Genomic DNA, 18,450 nt, shown 5'->3' on the forward strand with positions numbered 1-18,450 from the left:
TCGGAGCTACTTCTGGACGCCGACGGGATGGAGATCGGCTGCTTTTTCCCCTCAGTGTCGTCAAAAGCCAAAGTCAGTTACATTTCCAATGTCCAGCCAGTCCCAGCTCATTAAATCGTCCAGTGGGACATCCGGCACGCCCGTCCCGAAGGTGATGCCTGCTCGGTTCACAGCATCGATGATCTGGCCATCAGACATAGCAGAGAACTGCAGCGGCTCTGACCAAAATAAAGGCGAGAATGACGGTTGCGACAGTGGGGGCACATTACCGAACCCACCAAAGGCTGATGGTGATCTCAGAGTCGCCTCGGCCGGTATCCGTGGTTCGTTTTGATTCTCAGAGCCTCGTCGAACTAGCTCTCGTAGATACCGTCCGTAAAGCACAGACGCGCCGTTCCTATGACTGGGGGTCGCCCCAATACGCTCCAGCACGCCTGCAGTTTCCTCGATCAAATTCCGTACACTTGGGGCCAGGCTGGATCTGGTATCCGTTGGCACCACACTGAGGCTGAGGGCAGAGCATGCGGCGAATGCAATCATAATGACCGTGTTGTTCGGCATCGATTTTAATCGTGATTCTCCTTGAATGGCGGCCCTCATTACATTCAGTGCTGAGGAAAGGCCAGCCGCTCGAAAGAAACGCTTTACCTCAAGTGGCGCTGTGGGATGATTGATCACACCACCATACGTTGATAATCGCGTGTGAGTGACCAAAATTTCCACGTACGGTGGAAGGGAATATGCTTTGCCTTGAATCAGCTCTCCTCCGAGCACGAGACTGCCTGCTTCAACAACGATCAGCAGACTTACAATGGCCCTCCCCAATCGCCGGCCCCCATGTTTCATACCAACGATCGTAGAAACTTTCTATCGTGGTCTTAATTCTGAAACGATCGTTAGCAACTCATATGGTCAATACATGGCCAGGGTTGTACATACGATTGAGCAGCTTCTGAACCGGCATCGGTGATCTGGTAGTTATCGCAACTCGACTTGACCTTCTTAAAGAGATCATCCTAATATAACATACATTCAGACACATAATCTACCAATGAGCACGAATCAGAAACAGCATACCAGGTTTCTTCGGAGGGCCGCCATCGAAATCATGGGCCCATCACGCGCGTCTGCAAAGTTCGAGATATGCCATCGGTCACAACTTACGATGAGAGAAGTCTGGGGAACAGTGTAGCTTCTCCCACGAGCTAAACATACACTGTGGAAGTACATTAGTCATAGGAGGGAGGATGGGCATACAGAACTCAAAGCAGGGCTACCTACCCTCGTTCTAAAACGAACAAGGCAATCCATGTCCTTTCGCGTCGTCGCAGTAGTCTCTGGCCCCATTCCGAGATTGGATCGGCATTATCAAAGCCATCCATGTGCAATGCTCTCTTTGCATCTATACAGTCGGCCCTGGCAAGCCGCCTTATAACACCATGGTCAAAGCTAGTAGACGGTAAAACAACCTTGTTTAAGGATAAGTCCAGTGCAATGGCAAGGGCCATCGCAATGTAGGAGCAGGTGTCGTCGTCACCCAAGTAATTACCATGAGCCATCCAAGGAACATTCACCATGAAAGCCAGGACTATTTCGACCGATCTGAAACGTTTAGTGGTGACCATCTGAGCCAGTGATTTACAGTGTCTAGACAGCCTCTTCGATAGCGCGGCCGCTGATGGTAAGAACAAAGCAGCGGCAGCCATTATTGATGTGAAAAGGAAAGCTGACTGCGAACGTACAAAAGACGCAGTATGGATGACGGGGTCAAGGCCCCATCGAGTATGAGCAAGGTCTTGATAAAAACTAGACTGATACATGAGCCCAGGTTGTGCAGATGGATTCGGGGATAGATATGTGATCATACAAAGCAAAAAGTGACGAGGCTTCATCGGGGGTGACGAGGCCTAGCTCGATGGGGTCCATGTCTGGGCCCAGGTCCAAATTCGACTTAACGGGAACAAAAAATAGCTTTGCCGTGGAGGAATCGTCTTCTGCGTTATTATTCTGTGGTAGTGCTGCTGGCTGTGATGGCTCCAGAGGATGCCTTCCATGGAAACTACGCACTTCTGCCGGTGGTAGCTGAAGGTCAGACGCGCGCGCCAGTAGTTGCAATGGGTTCTCTGCGTCGTCCAGTGACAAACTGTCACCTGTATCAACCCCGTGAGGAGAATGGGGTCCGTGGGGTCGGTCGGTGTCCTCTGATAGTTCATCGGTCTCGCTGTACAGCTGGTTACCTTGTGTCCTGTTCAGTAAATCTTGGAGACTAGATATGATTTTTTGTGCAGCATCAGATTCAGATGCATCAGACTTAGGTCGCTTGATAGCCTGTTCTATCTGGTGCAACGCCTTCTCAAGGCCTTTGCGTTTGCTAGAAATTGAAATAATATTAGCATGATCCTTAGGACGACAGCTTAAAGGTTTGTACTTTTTGACTCCTTTTTGCCTGCCAACATGGTGACTGGGAATGACACATTCCGCAGAGGCCTGCCTGCACCTATCACAGCTGGCATCCCCTGGAGCGCGGTTGCATCGGACCTTGCTCTTTCTGCAGTTGAGACATGCAGCTTGTCTTGCGTGGGATGTCTTGTTGAGACTCAGTGCCGTCGCTGTGTCATCCATCCTCTGCATGGGATAACAAGCATGTACCATTGATGTTCGTGCAAGGGGACTTCAACTGTCTCCATGCGTTGTATATGGTCTGGTATAGCTACTATAGTTCATAAAGGAGTGATATGAGGATGCGGGTATAACTATTGAAATGGTAGATGGACAAATTGTTTGCAGAAGGTTAGGGTTACTTTATAGGGCAGTTGATTCCCGGCAGATCGCCGGACGTGTTCACTTTAGATATGATGCCTAGGCAGGCCAAATTTATTGGTAAAAAGTGACAATGGACTGCGGAGATTAGGTAGGGGACAAATAATGCACAATGGGTGTGGGGGTAGGGACAGAGAACTACTACTAGGTGAAATCAATAAAGTAGCAAAAAGGAAAGCCGAACGCGGGGGTCGAACCCGCAGCCTTGAGATGCCGCGATGACTAAGAGTCTCACGCTCTACCGATTGAGCTAGCCCGGCTATGCTTATTGTAAATTATTTTTATAGTTACTTTATAAAGCAAATTGCACATATTCAATATTTATCACCAACTCTTATCGTTCATACTACTAGTAGTTTTCCGAAAGCGTCTTGAAAGAATGGGCGGTGCCTTTGAACTTTAAAGTTAAACTTTTTTTAGGGTGGCAATAGAACACTTGAGTGAGTCGGCGCATCTTTGACATATTATCTAGCTATACCGAGGGGTATGCTGTAAACTAGTGGAAATATATAGTTTCCTCCCACGAAATAAGAGAGCCTACTAATCTCACTGGGACCCTGAAAACCGTGAACAACGTTACAAACATCGGGCAGTTCTATTCGTTCAAGATAGCATAATTGTAAGACAGGCTGTTGCCTTCACCCAAGAGGAAGAAAAGAAAGAACAAAAACGAAACTGAAAGAAAAGGAAACCCGAAGACACCAGGTACTCCGTGTATACATTGTTCAAACTTGAACCTACGCCAAGTGTGCACCCATGAGGGGCCCAATACGTAATCGACCGAAGAGGAGAGGGGTAAGTCCCGGTAAACGAGCGACCTCATAACAACCATCAACAGGTGGGCATGGCTTCATTAAAGTCTGCACAGTACTAGAAAAGCTGACATGGTAGTCGCATCCGATCAACCACGCAGCAACGGAAACCGCTGGCAAGAGAGAGGGACATAAAAAGAAAGTTGAAGGATCAGCTTGCAGCCCTTAAAGCTCGTAGTCTGGCGCCCAAGCCATCCTCGAGGTCTGTCTCAGCTTCTTTCTGATTCTTGACGTCCTCTTTGGGGGCCGCGTCTGCATCCAGAGCCATACGTAGGTCTACACCCGCATCATCCGCAAGTTGCTCCATAAGGCGGTCAACATCGGCTTCACCCTCAGCACCGTATTCTCGCATAGAGACGCCTTGTGCAACATCTTCAATTGCACTACTAGCGATTTTGAAATCTTCAGAACGTGCTAGGAAGTTGTTCGCATGGGAGACCAACGCCTCAAGATTCACACTCTTGGACGCAGCATCTAAACCCCGAGATGCCAGGGCTAAAGTGCGAGACGTATCACGAGTACTTTGCGCTGCTTTGAGCTCGTTGATAATAACATCTGCGCGGGCTGCTTCCTCCTTTAGGGTTACCTGTCTTCGTTTCTCGCGTACTGCAGAGGCGGCGTGGATGCGGGCGATTTGGAACTCGCGATTTTTCATGGCCTTGTCTGCTTTTGCCTTCTCCGACTTGAAAGTCGATTCGGCGCGAGCGGCCTCTTTCTTGAGCCGGTTGGAGTGCAACTGTGAACCAGGGAAGCCAGATTAGTCAACTATAAAAAACAAGGGAAAGGCAACGAGAACTATAGCCAATGGGCAGGGAACGAGAACGGTGAGGGACTAGAAGGAAGGGAGAGGGGGAAAAGAAGACGCGAATTTACTTACCTTGACATTAGTACGTGCTTCGAAGATTGGATCCTTCCGAACCATAATGTCGGTCTCTAGGCTTTAAAGGCAATATATACTATAGCAAGCCGGTAATAATTGCTTGCGGCGGAAGGGGGGGGGGGGGGGGGGGGAAGAAGAAGAACAAGTCAAGACGATAAAAGAGAGATGTAAGAAAGGCCAAGAGGAAACATTAAGGGAAGGCGGGAGGCAACATGGATTCTATTTCACTTGTCGGGGTCAGGAATAGAGGGGCCTTTTGCGTGGCAACGTCATCCGGATGCCCGCATTAATAGCTACAAGCCAACATGAGTTTCCTACGTTATGCCTTGTTCTTCAATCTCCAAGGATCAAAGGACAGCACTTCTCGTCGCCTACAAGAGAATCATGCCTAATCAAAATGGCTACATTGCGGCTACGAAAGCGTACATATAGATATACAGAGCAAAGAAAACTTTAGACTGAACCCGCTCAGTCACTAGCGGTCTCTTTATTCAAGATCATTCAAGATTATTGTACAGATAAAAAGCGCCTCAGCAATCCTTGCCCGTAAGCGGAGACGTCAACGTCTCGGTATTATTTGAACTCCATGAACTCCGGATACTCCTCTGACGCTTCCCTAGATTATTGCGTCGATCAACCTGCGATGTTCTCAAACCATGTAAAATTCGTCTGCGTCGTCCCTGGTTTTCAAGTCGGTCTATCGCCCATAATAAGGTTAGCAGCGACTCCCAGCTCCACCGACTCCTCTGGGTATCGGTGACCGACATGCTTCCTCGAGAGAAATCATCGCTAACAGCCAGCTGCAATGCCCTGCCCGTCGCATCGCGTAGTGGACGCGCCAAAGCTGGGTTGCACGCTAGAAGTCTTGCAAGTAGTCTCATCCGGAAGCCCGTGGGCCATCTCGATGCCTTCGAGGGTGACAGGCTCGGAGTCGAAATTAACCAAAGAATCAAATGGAAATGCTGATAGATCTCCCCCTTCGAGAACATCAAAGGTAAGCCCGTCTTCAAAGACAGAAGAATCTGGTTCAACGGACGAATCACCGTGGAATAAGCGGTTGAAGTCATCGTCAGAAAGAGGAGCTGCAACGTCATCTGCAGGGTGATGTTTAAGGTCTGAGCCGAGGTCGAAAAGTGGGAGGGCGCTTCCATCTCCTTCGAGTCCAGTGACGGACACTGCAGGTCACACAACACCGCTGCAGGATGTTGTGCCACGTCGGAGGACTCAGCCAGAGTGGAAGGCTTCAAGGTAGGGGAGTAATCGCTGAGAGAGGGAGTGGGGAAAGGGATGCGTTCGAGAGGAAGTTCGTCACGTTCTTGTTTGAACAAGGTAGGTGTAAGGGTAGGAGATGCTGTCGCTGGAGAACCAGGCATTGGAGTGTTCGCACGAGAACCGCGGACCTCAGCAGCTAGTTGAGCAAGCTGTTGGCTTAAGCGATTGTTCTCTGCTTCCATCTGAGACAACCGCTGGAGGAGGAATTGATTCTGTTGTTCCATCTGAATCTTCTCATTCTCTAGCTTCTCCATTTCTAGTCTTTTGCGCTCTCGGGACGTCTGAGCTGCCGCTCGATTACGAAGGACGCGCTCAATACGACGCTGCTCCTTCTCATCCTCTGTTTTGGCACGTTTCCTTTGCCATGTCAGCCATCAGCCCAGGGTATCTGTTAAATTAAGATGACATACCTCGGAGGCAAGTTGGTCTTGGGAACTGGTAGTTCTTGGCCCCAGGACTTCCGCTTCTTCGCAGGCTTCTTCTCTTCCGGCTTGACTTCCTGTGTCTTCACATCTGCGCTATTCAACGATGTGTCGGCCGGGGAGACCGTCAGCACCGGTACCTCCGATGCGGGTGTGGTGGGCAATGAATCCACCGAAGATATCGTGTTCTCCATATCACAAGACATGACGATTTTATGGTGGTCGTAGCTCTAGATAACGCGTAATGTATTGGCTTTACCAGAAACGAAGAGGGAAAAACCAGAGAGCACGTCTTGTTCGGAAAGATCGAATAAGGTCACATCCACAAGCCCAGATCACAAGGTCAGAGGCCACGGTGTCATAACGGTTGAATGAGCGGAGGCTAGGCTCCGATTCAATTAGGGTAGAGGCAGTACCAGCAACAGCAGGTCGGATTGTTGAAAAGGACAAGTGTCCAAAACCAAAAGAGGGTAAAAGTTCTGTGAAGGCCAGAGTGTCTTCACTCGAGGTGGGCTGGGGGAATGGTTGACTCTTTAAAAGGCCAACGTGGTCTCAACCGCGGCGCTCCAGCAGCAAGGGGGCGGAGTCAATGGTCGTCAGCCTAGATGACGGTACCATTACATGGTTAATACCGGGCACGAGGCGGATTCCCTTGAAACATTCCGTCGAACCGGTACCAAATATGTAATCTGTATTATTAAGGTATTGGAACGACCAGTCATCGTCCAGCCCACAGCTATCATCCTCTCTACTTGCGACAAGTTATATTGTTACAACCTCTCACAGGGGTGGAGCCCCTTTTTTTTCCCGCCCCTTTTGGTGGTCTCGGCCTCCGTGTCTGATACAGAATACCCAATAGGGCCTTTCGCCTATGTGGGGGCAGAGGGTGAGACTTCAGTTGATGCCACTGCCTGAACTCCCTGGAGCGCCTGAACTTCTAAAGTTGGAATACGAGTGATCTGCCCCCGTATCTATTGGATTCTCATCAAGTTCATCTGTACAACGGAGGAGTACTACTTACTGTTTTCTAAGAAAAGGAAAGAAATTCTTCCGATGTATCTGTTTGACGCTCGAGAGTAGTACCTACTCCGCCTGTCGGGCCCCAAACAAGGAAAGTGCTATCCTCTTTCCTTGTGGAGTTTACCTACATATTTACTCTGTTGTTTAGAATGTGGACACACTCCTTTACTAGTAGTTTTCATTGAAGTCGTGAGGTTTATTCACCCTGTAACAATGAAGATGGAATGTACCGGTATCCCCTCGCCTTTTCTTTGCTCTCTTTTTCTCAGCCACGCACTTAATCAGTCCTTGTTGTTACCCTTCAATTGAGCCGTGCAATATGATTCGTAGTAGGTCTAGGTACGCGCATAGCTGAGTAGAGAAGACCCATCTAGTGCCACGGAAGGCATACCAAATCTATGGTGTGGTATGCCAGGTGAAAGACATGTATCTGTTACTTTGTCCTTTTCTGTATTAGTCTCACCTTTACATAGTTATATTGAATCCGTCACGCCTTTGTTTTCAGGTCGGGAGTATGAACTCTGAAGAGACAAGTGAGGTAAGAAGCCCCTATCCCCTCGCTGGTTAAGAAGGTTTTAAAAGGTGATCTATGCCCTATCAGTTACAACCGTTCAGTGTCCATTTGCCTCTATTCTAGGTTATCTGTTCTATAGTTTACTTTTGTCCCCAATATCATAGGCACTAAACCAATAATTCATTTGATACCATGGGAATATATACAAAAACCAAGAAAAAATTTGATGAAAATGTAGAAAAATGAAGAAAAGACATCATGCCACGATAACGCCGATCCAGATCGCGACTCAAGATCAAAACCATAGGATGGAGTCAGACGAGAAAGGGGTGAAGGAAGTATGTAAATAAAGATTCATCAATGTATACACATCTACATGGTAACGTCCATCGTATCATCTCCAGCGTCGAGGGCGCCTTGCTTCTCGGGATCAGGCACGACAACACCTCGACCTCGGCCAGCCAACAGTTCCCGTCTGACTTCAGGGCCAATATCTTTGTGCCCGCGCACCAAGAGTAAGTCCAGAAGCGCCTCGCGTTGATCTTCGGTGATGTCATTGCGGTAACGCTGTGCGAAGACCAAGAGTGACTGGTGCCAAAGAACGGGAAGCTTATACGCTTTGTTGGTGTCTCGTGAACGTCCATTCATCATCATTGAGTCCTCATCGTTGTCGCTCGCCCGAAACCGTAGGAAGTGGAAAACTAGCGCATCAATGACTTTGTAAGGAAGCGCGTACTTCTTCTCCAAGAACACCCTAATGAACATATTCACGGCGCCGGTACTTTCCAGTGACCTCAGAGACTGCTCCGCAGCAAGATCGCACATGCGCAACAAAGCGGCTGCGGAATGCAACACCGGGATGGATACACGGGCAATGACCGAGGAGACAATATGCGCTTCGCGTAACGTGCAAGTTCCGCTAGAGACAAGGGGAAACAGTAACCCTTTAAAGAAGCAGGCGGGCTTGTATAGTGCCTTCCTCAATGAGTTGTACGTATGCACATTGAGCTTCTTAGTCTCGTGGATTTCTTCTCGAACCCGATCTAGGAGTACTGTTGAGATAAACTCCTGGGCAACTATGGGTTTCGATGAGATGAAGATCCTGGTTCCGGCATAAACAGCGTTTGCGGTCCATGACTCCGGTCGAGTGATGGAAAGGAGAGTCGGCCAATTGGGAACAGAAGGAAGAATTTTGAAAGGCTTGGGAAGTGGCCCGGATTTGTAGCGGGAGAGGATCATACCGACTCTGGGCTCCTATCAATATTTAGACTTACATGGGGGCCGTGATATTCATGCTTACTTCTCATATACTTCGACTGCCTTAGCTGGTATCTGAACTGCATCTTCTGGCAGCCCTCCGCCCTGGATGAAGGGACCGTTATCTCCGTTTTGCTTTGCTTCATGTTCGGCAATCTTCTCAAGGATGAGATCGGCTAGATTTGTGCTCTGACCACCAGCGCCCTGTTCACTAGGATTGAATATAGGATCTTCGTCGCCACCGGGAACAAATTTATGGAACATGTCAAGGTCATTTGGATCGACCTCCTACATGAGACGTTAATCATAGAACGGGCTGTTGGGTCTTAACATAGAAACAGACCACATGCTCAATTTCTTCCTCATCGCCCCATGGGTCATCCATAAACTTTTCGTCATCGGAAAGAGCCTCATCGTCCTCAAATCGAGATTCAAAATCAAAAGCCGTATTATCTTTCATTGCTGTAGTTCCCAATGAAGCCCTTTGCTCAGCAGCATCTTCGTCCGCTAGTTCCTGCCCAATCTGCAAGATTTTGCGAGACATTTTTGCATCGATGAAACGTTCACCATCATCTTGATCTTCGTCGGATCGCGACTTGCGTTTGCTACTTTTGCTGGAATGGGTCCGTAAATGGCCTGTAGTCACAATATCTTCAGCTAAAGGATTGTGTCTACGGCCAACAGCGGCCGAGCGAGATGATGTGGCTTTGGGCATCGTGAATGACTTCCAAAGATAACGGTGAAGGTAGGATTTGTAGCTGAAGAATGCTATACCATAACAAACAATGATAAAAGCCTGGCCGCCTAAAGGATCGTATAATTCTGCTTCGACATGGGATTGAAATTGTGTGTAAATTTCTGGATCATGTGATCTTGACTTTTTTGCAAAGCAGTTTTTTTTCTTCTGACTCGGATTCAAAGTGGGCGTGCTAAGCTCACCGCTTTGGTTTTCAGCACGACTAATGGTCAGATATTTTCACCGCCCAGTGCCCCTCTATCTAAGTAAATCCACCAACATTGTGTTTCTGCCCACGATATCTTTGCTGACCGCCCTCGACCACCGAGACCCGACTGTTTCTTCCATTCACGTTTGGATTCATAGGGAGGACCATTGATTGTTCCGTCACATCATAACCAGCTTCGCTAATAATGAATCTTTGTTGATCTTCTACTTACTCACAAGTTCTTTTGGCCTCTTATCACATAAAAACTTTCCTTAGTAAAACTTGGTCGGAAGGCATAATAATACCCATTGACTGACCCTTGTGGTTGGAGAAAGCAGATTGGTGAGTCGGCATAAGCTTGGACTTTGTCAATTCATCATTACTATTATCTGTGGATTTATAGACTTTCAATCCTGCCTGTACAATATCCTTCTCAAATGTACTGTGCTTAGCTCTGACCCAACTATTACATTATCGCAGACTCTCCAACTTGTTCAAACCTCACAGGATCCTGTTCGTCAATGCCGGCGTTTCTATTATCGATGTTTGTCTCCAGTTAACGAAGGGGAATCGTCTACTTCGTGGATCTTTGCCAAGCCGACTTCCTCTATTGCGAGCGCTTGGAGTCTGTCTACTCGCCCTTGGCGCTTGTAACATCACAATAAGAAAGTAACAAGCCAAAGATCTTGCTCGGTAGGAGCCAGGACCATTGAAACATCTTTTCATAATTGCTTTGGCTGTTTGGGCAGCTCATCCACAAAAAAAAATCAGCTATGGCATCTATACAGCCGGCTGGGTCTTCCGCACCCTCGTCGAATATAAATTCGCCGATCCTGCCTCCTAGTGGAACACCGTTTTTCAATGGACCTCTATCAGATACGAATACAAGATCATCACCTGCACCTGCTAGTAATGCGTCAGCGCAAGCTGATGGTCCAAGGTCCAAACGCAACAAACGCGACAGCCGTAAAAAGCGCGAGGCTAAGGGATTGGATCAGGAAATTGTGCCCGCCAAAAAGAGAGCAACTGCTGTTCAAAATACCGCTCTTCCTAGTTCGGACCTAAATATTCTCAGACCTTTGCTGCTTGCTGAACCGAGACCGTCCGATTTACTACCCCCACAGCCTCGCCAGTTAAATTTAGTGAGTCGGAAAACATCAGAGGTAATTGGCCAGAGTTGGAGCTTCTACGAAGTCGTTGACAAGCTTACAAATAAAAATGGGTTCCGCTATAGCTACGCCATAGCCGATACTGGCTTCCCACATATAAAATACCGCCAGACCGATGTTCGTCCTTATAATGCTCGCTTCAGCTTTGAGGATTCGCCGGCAGCGATACTCTTTAACGAAGACGCACTTGCCGTTACTACCAACGGACCATGGCACACCGCGCGCGCTAATGTATGTGCGCGCGAAGGAACCTTTTACTACGAGGCGCGCATCATTAGCGGTGTATTGAGTGACCCGCAGACAGTGCCTGCCAACGGAAACTCATGCTTGCCATCAAGAGGCCATATCCGTCTTGGTTTTGCGCGAAGGGAGGCGGATTTGGATGTTAACGTCGGAGTAGACTGCTATGGTTATGGAATCCGCGATGTGAATGGCGAGGTGGTCAACCGGATGCGCTGCGAGTACTTTTTCCCCAAAGGCGAGTCGATCCGCGAAGGGGATGTCATCGGCATGCTCATCACTCTCCCTCCACTTTCGCTCCACAAGAGAATTGTCGAAGGAACTTACGACCCTGCCACCGATGGCCACGCTTCGACATCTGGCATAGAGCTCCCCATGGCTGCGAACGTTATCCGGGATCGGATCCCTTTCCACTACAAATCTGACTTCTGTTGGCAACAATCCAATGTTTTCCCCACAAAACAGTTGCGTGATTACGCCTTCAATCTTAAAGAAACTCCTACATTCGGACCACCGTCACCGATGAACACCGAGGATGCATCTTTGCGTACACTGCCAGGTTCGAGTATCACAATATTTAAAAATGGCGTAAGAATGGGTACTCCATTCAAAGAGTTGTATGCTTTCCTTCCACCGGCCAGCCGACTTGCGAATGGGACCAATAACTTAGGTCTTGGCGAGCGTGAGAACGCGGACGACGGGATGATCGGATATTACCCGGCTGTCAGTTGTTACGGCGGTGGTGCGGTTGAATGCCGCTTCGAGGGTCCCTGGTGGATTGGACCCCCTCAAGCAGAGAACGGGGAGTTGATTCGGGGGATTGGAGAGCGCTTCAACGAGCAGATAGTCGAAGATGTTGTTGCTGACATCGTTGATGAGGTCGAGGCGATGTTCGTTTGGGGCGGGGTGGACGGTGATGTCGTCGGCAATGCCCAGATGGATGGCACCGGCACTGGTGCGGTCGGAGGCTCGGAGGTCCTTAAGGGAGGTGTGAGGGCTGCGTATGAATCTGCCGTTTCTGCAGGCCCTGGAACGGGCCCTTCCACTGTGGAAAATAGTGTCGGCAATCTAGGCTCCCCTGATTTAGGCCCCGGACATTCTACCTTCGAAGATGCGGCCAGTGTTGGTGTAGTAGGTACACCGAATACAGAGGAACCCGCTGCTGGGCCTGAAAATATCACCGTGGGCCCTGATATCGAGATGTCTTGAATTCAACAGTTCACCCAACTTGCTTCATTAGGCCGTATCAGGGCGATTGGCATATTTTGTGCATTCGGCAGGGCACTTCTTCTTTCCGCCACCTCTTTCAATAGGGAATGGTCCCTTTTGCGTCTCGGAAATGTGGACCCAATGTACATTATTCGGAATGCGCTGGTTCGATAAGTCACTGCAAACAAAACACCAGATCTTAAATGAAGCTTCCATGTTCCAGCTACGTCTCATATAGCCCCACGGATACCCAAGACACAAGTCAAAGCGTGGTTTCTAGCACAACTGAATGAACAATGGATGTATACCGTGTTATTAGCTCAGATTATATACGCATAGCAATGAGACCTATATATTTTGGTCCTCGAGTAACTCCCCCACCTTCAACACGAGTTGGTCATCTCCGTATTGACCGACAATTTGAATACCAGCCAAACACGCTTCGCTGGAGTCTTGTTTCTCGCCACTCACTGTGATCGGAACAGATATTGCTGGGAGACCAGCCAGACTAGGAGGGACAGTAAACACATCGTTCATGTATGCGTCCAAGGGCGAGGCTCCAGTATCCGAATCTATCAGGTCGGATATGCGCGGCGGGGGAGATGGGGCAGTTGGGCATATGAGAATGTCTACGCCAGTCTGCTCCGGCCCTCTTTCTAGGCTTGTCCCGGGCGATGCCAACGGTTGCTTCATTTGAAAAATGCAATCGAAATCACGTTGGACGAGGCGTCGAACACGTTGAGCTTGAATAAAATAATTGTCCTTAGCATGAGCACTTAAGCTGAATGCCCCAAGGACAATACGCCTCTTGACTTCAGAGCCGAATCCGTGTCCCCTTGTACTGGTAAATAGGTTGCCTTGCAACTGTCCATCATAGTCTAAAACTCCGCAACGAGTTCCGTACCTGACGCCATCGTACTTGGCCAAGTTTGAAGAAGCTTCGGCAGGAGCCAGCACATAGTATGCTGACAATGCTAGTTTCGTCGTCGGTAGGGATATCGCATGAATGCTGTGACCTTGCCGTTGCAAATAAGCTAGAGTACGGGACCAAGCGCGTCGGACAGCAGGGTGAAGTTCGGATATGTTATATTCTGTGGGAACACCAATTCTGAGGGGGGCGGAGGTTAGTCGAGATGCGCAAGACGGTGACTGGAGATATGAAAGTATTCGTGAGCGAGATAATGGCGAGAGACTAGTAGGATCGCGCGGATCGTGCTGGTTCACAACATCTGAAGACGCATTAGAAACCCGCGCGTAGAGTAAGACATAACATGGGGAAGGTAGGAAAACGTACTGAAGACATCGCGAACGCTGGCTGTACTTCTTCCTAGAATCCCAACCGTGTCCAGTGAGTTGGCATATGCGACTACACCCCATCGCGAGATCAATCCATAAGATGGTTTGAAACCAATTGTCCCAGTGTATGCAGCCGGAAGGCGAACAGACCCTCCAGTGTCTGTACCCAACGCGCTGCCAGTTGTGTTATTCAGTGAACCTATTTGGCGGAGATGCCGAGAAGAGAACGTACGCATAACATTGGCCTGTGGCGACTGCAACTGCACTCCCTCCTGAACTGCCACCGGCTGAGAGGGGTTCGGCATCGCGACCCTGCCAGAAACTCCTCACCGGCCCAAATCGCGAATAGACTGAATGAGAACCCATGCCAAATTCATCAAGATTTGTCTTTCCGGCAACTACAGCGCCTGCATCTTGTAATTGCTCCACGACGGTGGAGTTAAATGGACTTACGAACTTCTCGAGGGTTTGGGAAGCGCATGTTGTCGGAAGGTCGTATGTGCATATGTTATCTTTGATAGCAATCAACCGGCCGTCTACCTTGGATCTGGGTATCCCTGAAGGAAGAAGGCAAAGCAAAGTCAGTATCGATAATGTCTAATAGCGATTCAACAACTCACCTTGCTCCGTTCTGAGGTCTGCATCTTTCACCTGTTCCCGCCACTGCCCCGAAGGCTGTAGTGCAGTTATGAAGGCATTGAGGGCGACATGAGACTTCTGATTAGCAATGCATTTCTCAGCCTCCCGCAGAAGGGACATTTAGAGTGAATTTATGTAGGAGAAGGAAGCCGAAGTTCGACTGTTTAGAAGAAGTAAACAGAGGAAAATGTCCAACGCCGGTTCACGTTTAGCGTCCGTCGGCCCGAGTCAAAGGAACGACGTCATTTAACGTACCCGGCATCTCATTCATTTTCTTCAAGCTGCACCGCACTCTTTTCCCTCACACCCTTACCTTCTCAATCTCTCAGTAACCGGCGGACCATAACAACTGATACTATGTTCTCGCATAGTGTAGTGCGGTCCCTCTCTCGCAGCCATGGGTCCCTTTTCTGGAAAGCTTATGGAGCCGCTTCTGTTCCTACTGTTGCCCGCCAGTGTATAGGAACACCGTCTCGCTCATGGACTGGGAAAAGACACATTTCAGTCTATGGTTATACACAATCAAAAGCACTCGTATACTCACGATATGGTGAACCCAAAGATGTTCTACGGTAAGTGATACTGGGAGCTCACATAAATCAACTACTTGAGACGTGAGAACAATGAATTTTGCCTAACCAGCTCATCTGTAGCCTCCACAAGCATTCTATCTCCCCCCCGCACGGATCCCAAGTTACTCTTCGCCTCCTTGCAGCGCCTCTGAACCCCGCCGACGTGAACCAGATCCAGGGAGTGTATCCGAGCAAACCGCCATTCCAGACAACCCTTGGTACCCAGGACCCATGCGCAGTGGGTGGAAATGAGGGCGCATTTGAGGTAATTGCGACAGGATCCAATGTCAAGAACCTCAGCAAGGGTGATTGGGTTGTCATGAAGCAGACAGGACAGGGCACCTGGCGCACACACGCTCAGATGGATGAGTCACAGCTGATTAAAATTGAGAACAAAGATGGTCTATCACCGCTCCAGATTAGCACAGTCAGCGTCAATCCAGTCACAGCTTACCGCATGATCAAGGACTTCTGTGAATGGGACTGGATGCGGAGTGGGGAGGAATGGCTGATTCAAAATGGGGCAAACAGTGGTGTTGGTCGCGCTGCCATTCAACTCGCGCGAGAATGGGGTATTAAGACGATCAATGTCATTCGGGAGAGGAAGACGCCGCAGGAGACAGAAGTCCTGAAGGCTGAGCTTCATGAATTAGGTGCCACTGCAGTAGTCACAGAAGCGGAGCTTCTTTCAGGAGATTTCAAGAACGTGGTGAGCGGCCTCACTCGCAACGGGAGGGAGCCGATCCGACTTGCTCTGAACTGTGTGGGTGGTAAGAACGCCACCGCATTGGCGAAGACCCTCGCTCCAGGTTCCCACCTGGTCACCTATGGTGCGATGTCAAAGCAGCCGGTTTCCTTACCTTCCGGACTATTGATCTTTAAGAATCTCGTCTTCGATGGATTTTGGGTGAGCAAATGGGGGGATAAGCATCCCCAACTCAAAGAGAACACTATCAACGATGTGCTACAGCTGACTCGAGCGGGCAAATTCAAAGACATCCCCGTGGAGGAAATAAAATGGGCATGGGACACAGACGGTGCGGCGCTCACCTCTGGCGTGCAGGAAACCTTGAGTGGCTACCGCAGTGGAAAGGGCCTCCTCAGGTACGAAGGCGGAGACTGAAAATTTACGATAGTCATGTGCCAAACAATGCTTGTGTCTGCCCACAATTGCGCAGAACGATTGAGCTAAGATACAATAAAGTAACGATAGTAGAAAAGGGTCGTTTCCCGCAATACTTCACACTTCCTTACAACTCCAATTGTCCTTGACCCAATCCAAGATCAGATCTGTTAATCTCGTAGCCGGCATGTACACATTACTGTCCTGGGCGAAGTCTATATCTAGCCCCGCAAATCTGGCTGCTAGAGCCACATGTGTTTCTATGAAATCAATATATACGAGATCCACTGTTTCCAGCGCGGCCGACACTTTCGGAGAGATTAGAGCCTGGATACAATTGGGGACACGATAGAACGAGATGGATGAATGAATTGTGTCATCGCCATCCGAGCCCTCATCGTCTGTGGTAATATAGCCAGGGGTAATGCTGGGTTTGGAGTGATCGTTCCTCAGCAACGGCGTTTGATCTCTGAGATAATTCGTAGAGCCCAGGGTGAGGCTATTGTCAAAAATTAAATCAGAAGAATAAACCGACTGTTCTGGGGGCGCAAGTCCCCCAGTGATAGCGGATCGGTTGTCAGCATCGGCCAAAATCTGAGGCTGTTTGTTTAGGATCTCAGTTATTAAAGTGGCCTTCCCGTAAGGGATGTCCTTAACGTAACGAAAACCGCTGGTAAAAGGAGATACCATGAATATTGAGTCTTGAGTAAAAGGACCTTTGAATATGTCAAAGCGAATGGCGCCGGTGTTGACTATGGCAAGAGCCGGCTTGCCAGCGCGAGATTTGTCCTGTAGCGAGTTGGGCAGCACCTCCTGCTCGAGCCAAGTATAAATGCTATCCTCACTCGGATACTTGACACGCGACATCCAAAGATCCCGAGGGGCACAGCCATGTATCTTATCGAGCTGAAGAGTGCTCCTAGACTGCTGGATAAGCCGAGACACATTCCGACCCTTCTCCGTAGAAAAGGTTTCCTCGTCAAGGCCAGTGTGGTGGTAAAAGGAATAAAGGTTATTATCTATATATCTTCGATGAAAGCTTGGGGTTGTGGACGCAGGCTTTACGAGGTGTTTGCTACTGGTTAGGCCATCGATTGACATGAAGCCAATTGTTTCCATGAACCGACCGCTTGCTAACCCAAACGCTGTGGAGTCGTATCTGGCAAAATCACGGATATGATAATGACCACCAAAGAACTGAATAGGTATGTCCCAACGGATCGTCCGGATCTCCTTGAAGACAGCATCGTATTCTTTAGAATGAACAGGAACGTGCCCCATCACTAAGAAGAGGTCAACTTCATTGTCCCTGATAGCTTCCTGAAACCAATCCTCTTTGATAGTCTCTTCCACCGGCTGAACGATAGTGTTATTGTAGTTCTTTGTGAAATCGAAAAGAAAGCCAAAAGCAATGATACGGATACCTTGCTTCTTGGTTGTGAATTTCTTGAACCGAGGAGCCAATGGCACAGTCTCTTTGGTCAAAGGATGTATTATATCAATGTTAGATGCTAGGTAGTTTCCGTGAAAATTAGGGACTGTAGTGAAGAGTTCAGCCTCCGAGGTGTTTTGTTTGTATAGTTCATGATTCCCGGCCGACAATAGGTCGATGTGCTGTTGCCGCAGAATTTCCGAGATATAGACGCCTTTCGGCTCCGACGAGTCATAGAGGCCATTGCCTTCTACCCTGTCACCCGTATCTATAACTAATAAATCCTGCCCTTGTGCCTCCGCTTTCTCTCGCATCCGGGCGGCGAAGGAGACATAGTCACCCCAGTCTGCGGAGTAGGAGGGCCTATAGTGGGTCCAATTAGTATCGGTTGGCATCCGCAGTGGAATTCATGTCCAGCTCAATGGGCATACTCCTGAAGATGGCCGGCTAGCCAGCCATGAGTATCCGTAGTATGGAGAAAATTGAGTTGTCCCCATTTCAGGTCACGCAAAGGGGCCGCGATGGCTTCCGGAGCGGACGGTTGACGAGCGAGGATGGGAGCGACGAGTGCAGAAAAGGAGAGAACATGGGAATAGAATCGATCGTAGATCATCCTTCTTACTATCATAACAATAATACTGAATGAACGGGCGAACGGTCGGAAGAAGTCGAGGAATATCCGTAGTACACGAGGAGAGGAACGGAGTACGGAGTCCAGCGTTATCGCATCTGTTATCACTCCTACGGAATGAGCCGCCGGTGAGGACCGCCCTGTGATTAGTCATCCCCAACCCAACAGTCTCTCGAAATGCTCACCAAAAACTAAAAT

General features: G+C 49.0%; 8 protein-coding genes and 1 non-coding gene across 9 annotated transcripts; 2 read left to right on the top strand and 7 right to left on the bottom strand.

The window, feature by feature from the left end:
* Positions 1–60: 60 nt before the first annotated feature.
* Positions 61–2,456, bottom strand: BDV38DRAFT_269331 (uncharacterized protein; the record flags this gene model as incomplete). The annotated part of the gene is made up of 8 exons (XM_032056953.1): positions 61–778; positions 849–884; positions 940–1,001; positions 1,078–1,127; positions 1,165–1,205; positions 1,282–1,806; positions 1,868–2,371; positions 2,437–2,456. The coding sequence occupies 8 exons, from the start codon at positions 2,454–2,456 to the stop codon at positions 61–63; spliced, it is 1,956 nt and encodes a 651-aa protein (XP_031916433.1).
* A 540-nt stretch (positions 2,457–2,996) lies between these two features.
* On the bottom strand, positions 2,997–3,080 carry BDV38DRAFT_t72. The gene has a single exon. It is a non-coding gene; the product is annotated as a tRNA-Lys (tRNA).
* A 101-nt stretch (positions 3,081–3,181) lies between these two features.
* BDV38DRAFT_240461 (putative SNF7 family protein Fti1/Did2) lies at positions 3,182–4,630 on the bottom strand. Its single transcript, XM_032053901.1, has 2 exons — positions 4,510–4,630; positions 3,182–4,368 (listed from the first exon to the last, which is right to left on the bottom strand). Exons 1-2 carry the CDS (start codon positions 4,552–4,554, stop codon positions 3,784–3,786), a joined length of 630 nt encoding a protein of 209 aa, XP_031916434.1. The 5' UTR covers positions 4,555–4,630; the 3' UTR covers positions 3,182–3,783.
* A 130-nt stretch (positions 4,631–4,760) lies between these two features.
* On the bottom strand, positions 4,761–6,726 carry hacA (transcription factor HAC1). The gene is made up of 2 exons (XM_032053902.1): positions 6,195–6,726; positions 4,761–6,141 (listed from the first exon to the last, which is right to left on the bottom strand). The coding sequence occupies exons 1-2, from the start codon at positions 6,410–6,412 to the stop codon at positions 5,043–5,045; spliced, it is 1,317 nt and encodes a 438-aa protein (XP_031916435.1). The 5' UTR covers positions 6,413–6,726; the 3' UTR covers positions 4,761–5,042.
* A 1,124-nt stretch (positions 6,727–7,850) lies between these two features.
* On the bottom strand, positions 7,851–9,938 carry BDV38DRAFT_240467 (snoRNA-binding rRNA-processing protein ENP1). Its single transcript, XM_032053903.1, has 3 exons — positions 9,341–9,938; positions 9,041–9,285; positions 7,851–8,986 (listed from the first exon to the last, which is right to left on the bottom strand). Exons 1-3 carry the CDS (start codon positions 9,710–9,712, stop codon positions 8,113–8,115), a joined length of 1,491 nt encoding a protein of 496 aa, XP_031916436.1. The 5' UTR covers positions 9,713–9,938; the 3' UTR covers positions 7,851–8,112.
* A 776-nt stretch (positions 9,939–10,714) lies between these two features.
* Positions 10,715–12,559, top strand: BDV38DRAFT_280372 (SPRY domain-containing protein; the record flags this gene model as incomplete). The annotated part of the gene is made up of 1 exon (XM_032059294.1): positions 10,715–12,559. One exon carries the CDS (start codon positions 10,715–10,717, stop codon positions 12,557–12,559), a length of 1,845 nt encoding a protein of 614 aa, XP_031916437.1.
* A 174-nt stretch (positions 12,560–12,733) lies between these two features.
* On the bottom strand, positions 12,734–14,732 carry BDV38DRAFT_29070 (glutamyl-tRNA(Gln) amidotransferase subunit HER2). The gene is made up of 4 exons (XM_032061542.1): positions 14,476–14,732; positions 14,088–14,412; positions 13,854–14,029; positions 12,734–13,788 (listed from the first exon to the last, which is right to left on the bottom strand). Exons 1-4 carry the CDS (start codon positions 14,612–14,614, stop codon positions 12,908–12,910), a joined length of 1,521 nt encoding a protein of 506 aa, XP_031916438.1. The 5' UTR covers positions 14,615–14,732; the 3' UTR covers positions 12,734–12,907.
* BDV38DRAFT_29063 (enoyl-[acyl-carrier-protein] reductase) lies at positions 14,655–16,248 on the top strand. Its single transcript, XM_032061525.1, has 2 exons — positions 14,655–15,066; positions 15,148–16,248. Exons 1-2 carry the CDS (start codon positions 14,852–14,854, stop codon positions 16,187–16,189), a joined length of 1,257 nt encoding a protein of 418 aa, XP_031916439.1. The 5' UTR covers positions 14,655–14,851; the 3' UTR covers positions 16,190–16,248.
* BDV38DRAFT_29040 (Metallo-dependent phosphatase-like protein) lies at positions 16,248–18,338 on the bottom strand. Its single transcript, XM_032061467.1, has 2 exons — positions 18,053–18,338; positions 16,248–17,984 (listed from the first exon to the last, which is right to left on the bottom strand). The coding sequence occupies exons 1-2, from the start codon at positions 18,247–18,249 to the stop codon at positions 16,307–16,309; spliced, it is 1,875 nt and encodes a 624-aa protein (XP_031916440.1). The 5' UTR covers positions 18,250–18,338; the 3' UTR covers positions 16,248–16,306.
* Positions 18,339–18,450: the final 112 nt, after the last annotated feature.

The sequence above is a fragment of the Aspergillus pseudotamarii genome (genome assembly GCF_009193445.1).
Source record: "Aspergillus pseudotamarii strain CBS 117625 unplaced genomic scaffold BDV38scaffold_12, whole genome shotgun sequence".
In the NCBI taxonomy this organism is placed as follows: domain Eukaryota; kingdom Fungi; phylum Ascomycota; class Eurotiomycetes; order Eurotiales; family Aspergillaceae; genus Aspergillus; species Aspergillus pseudotamarii.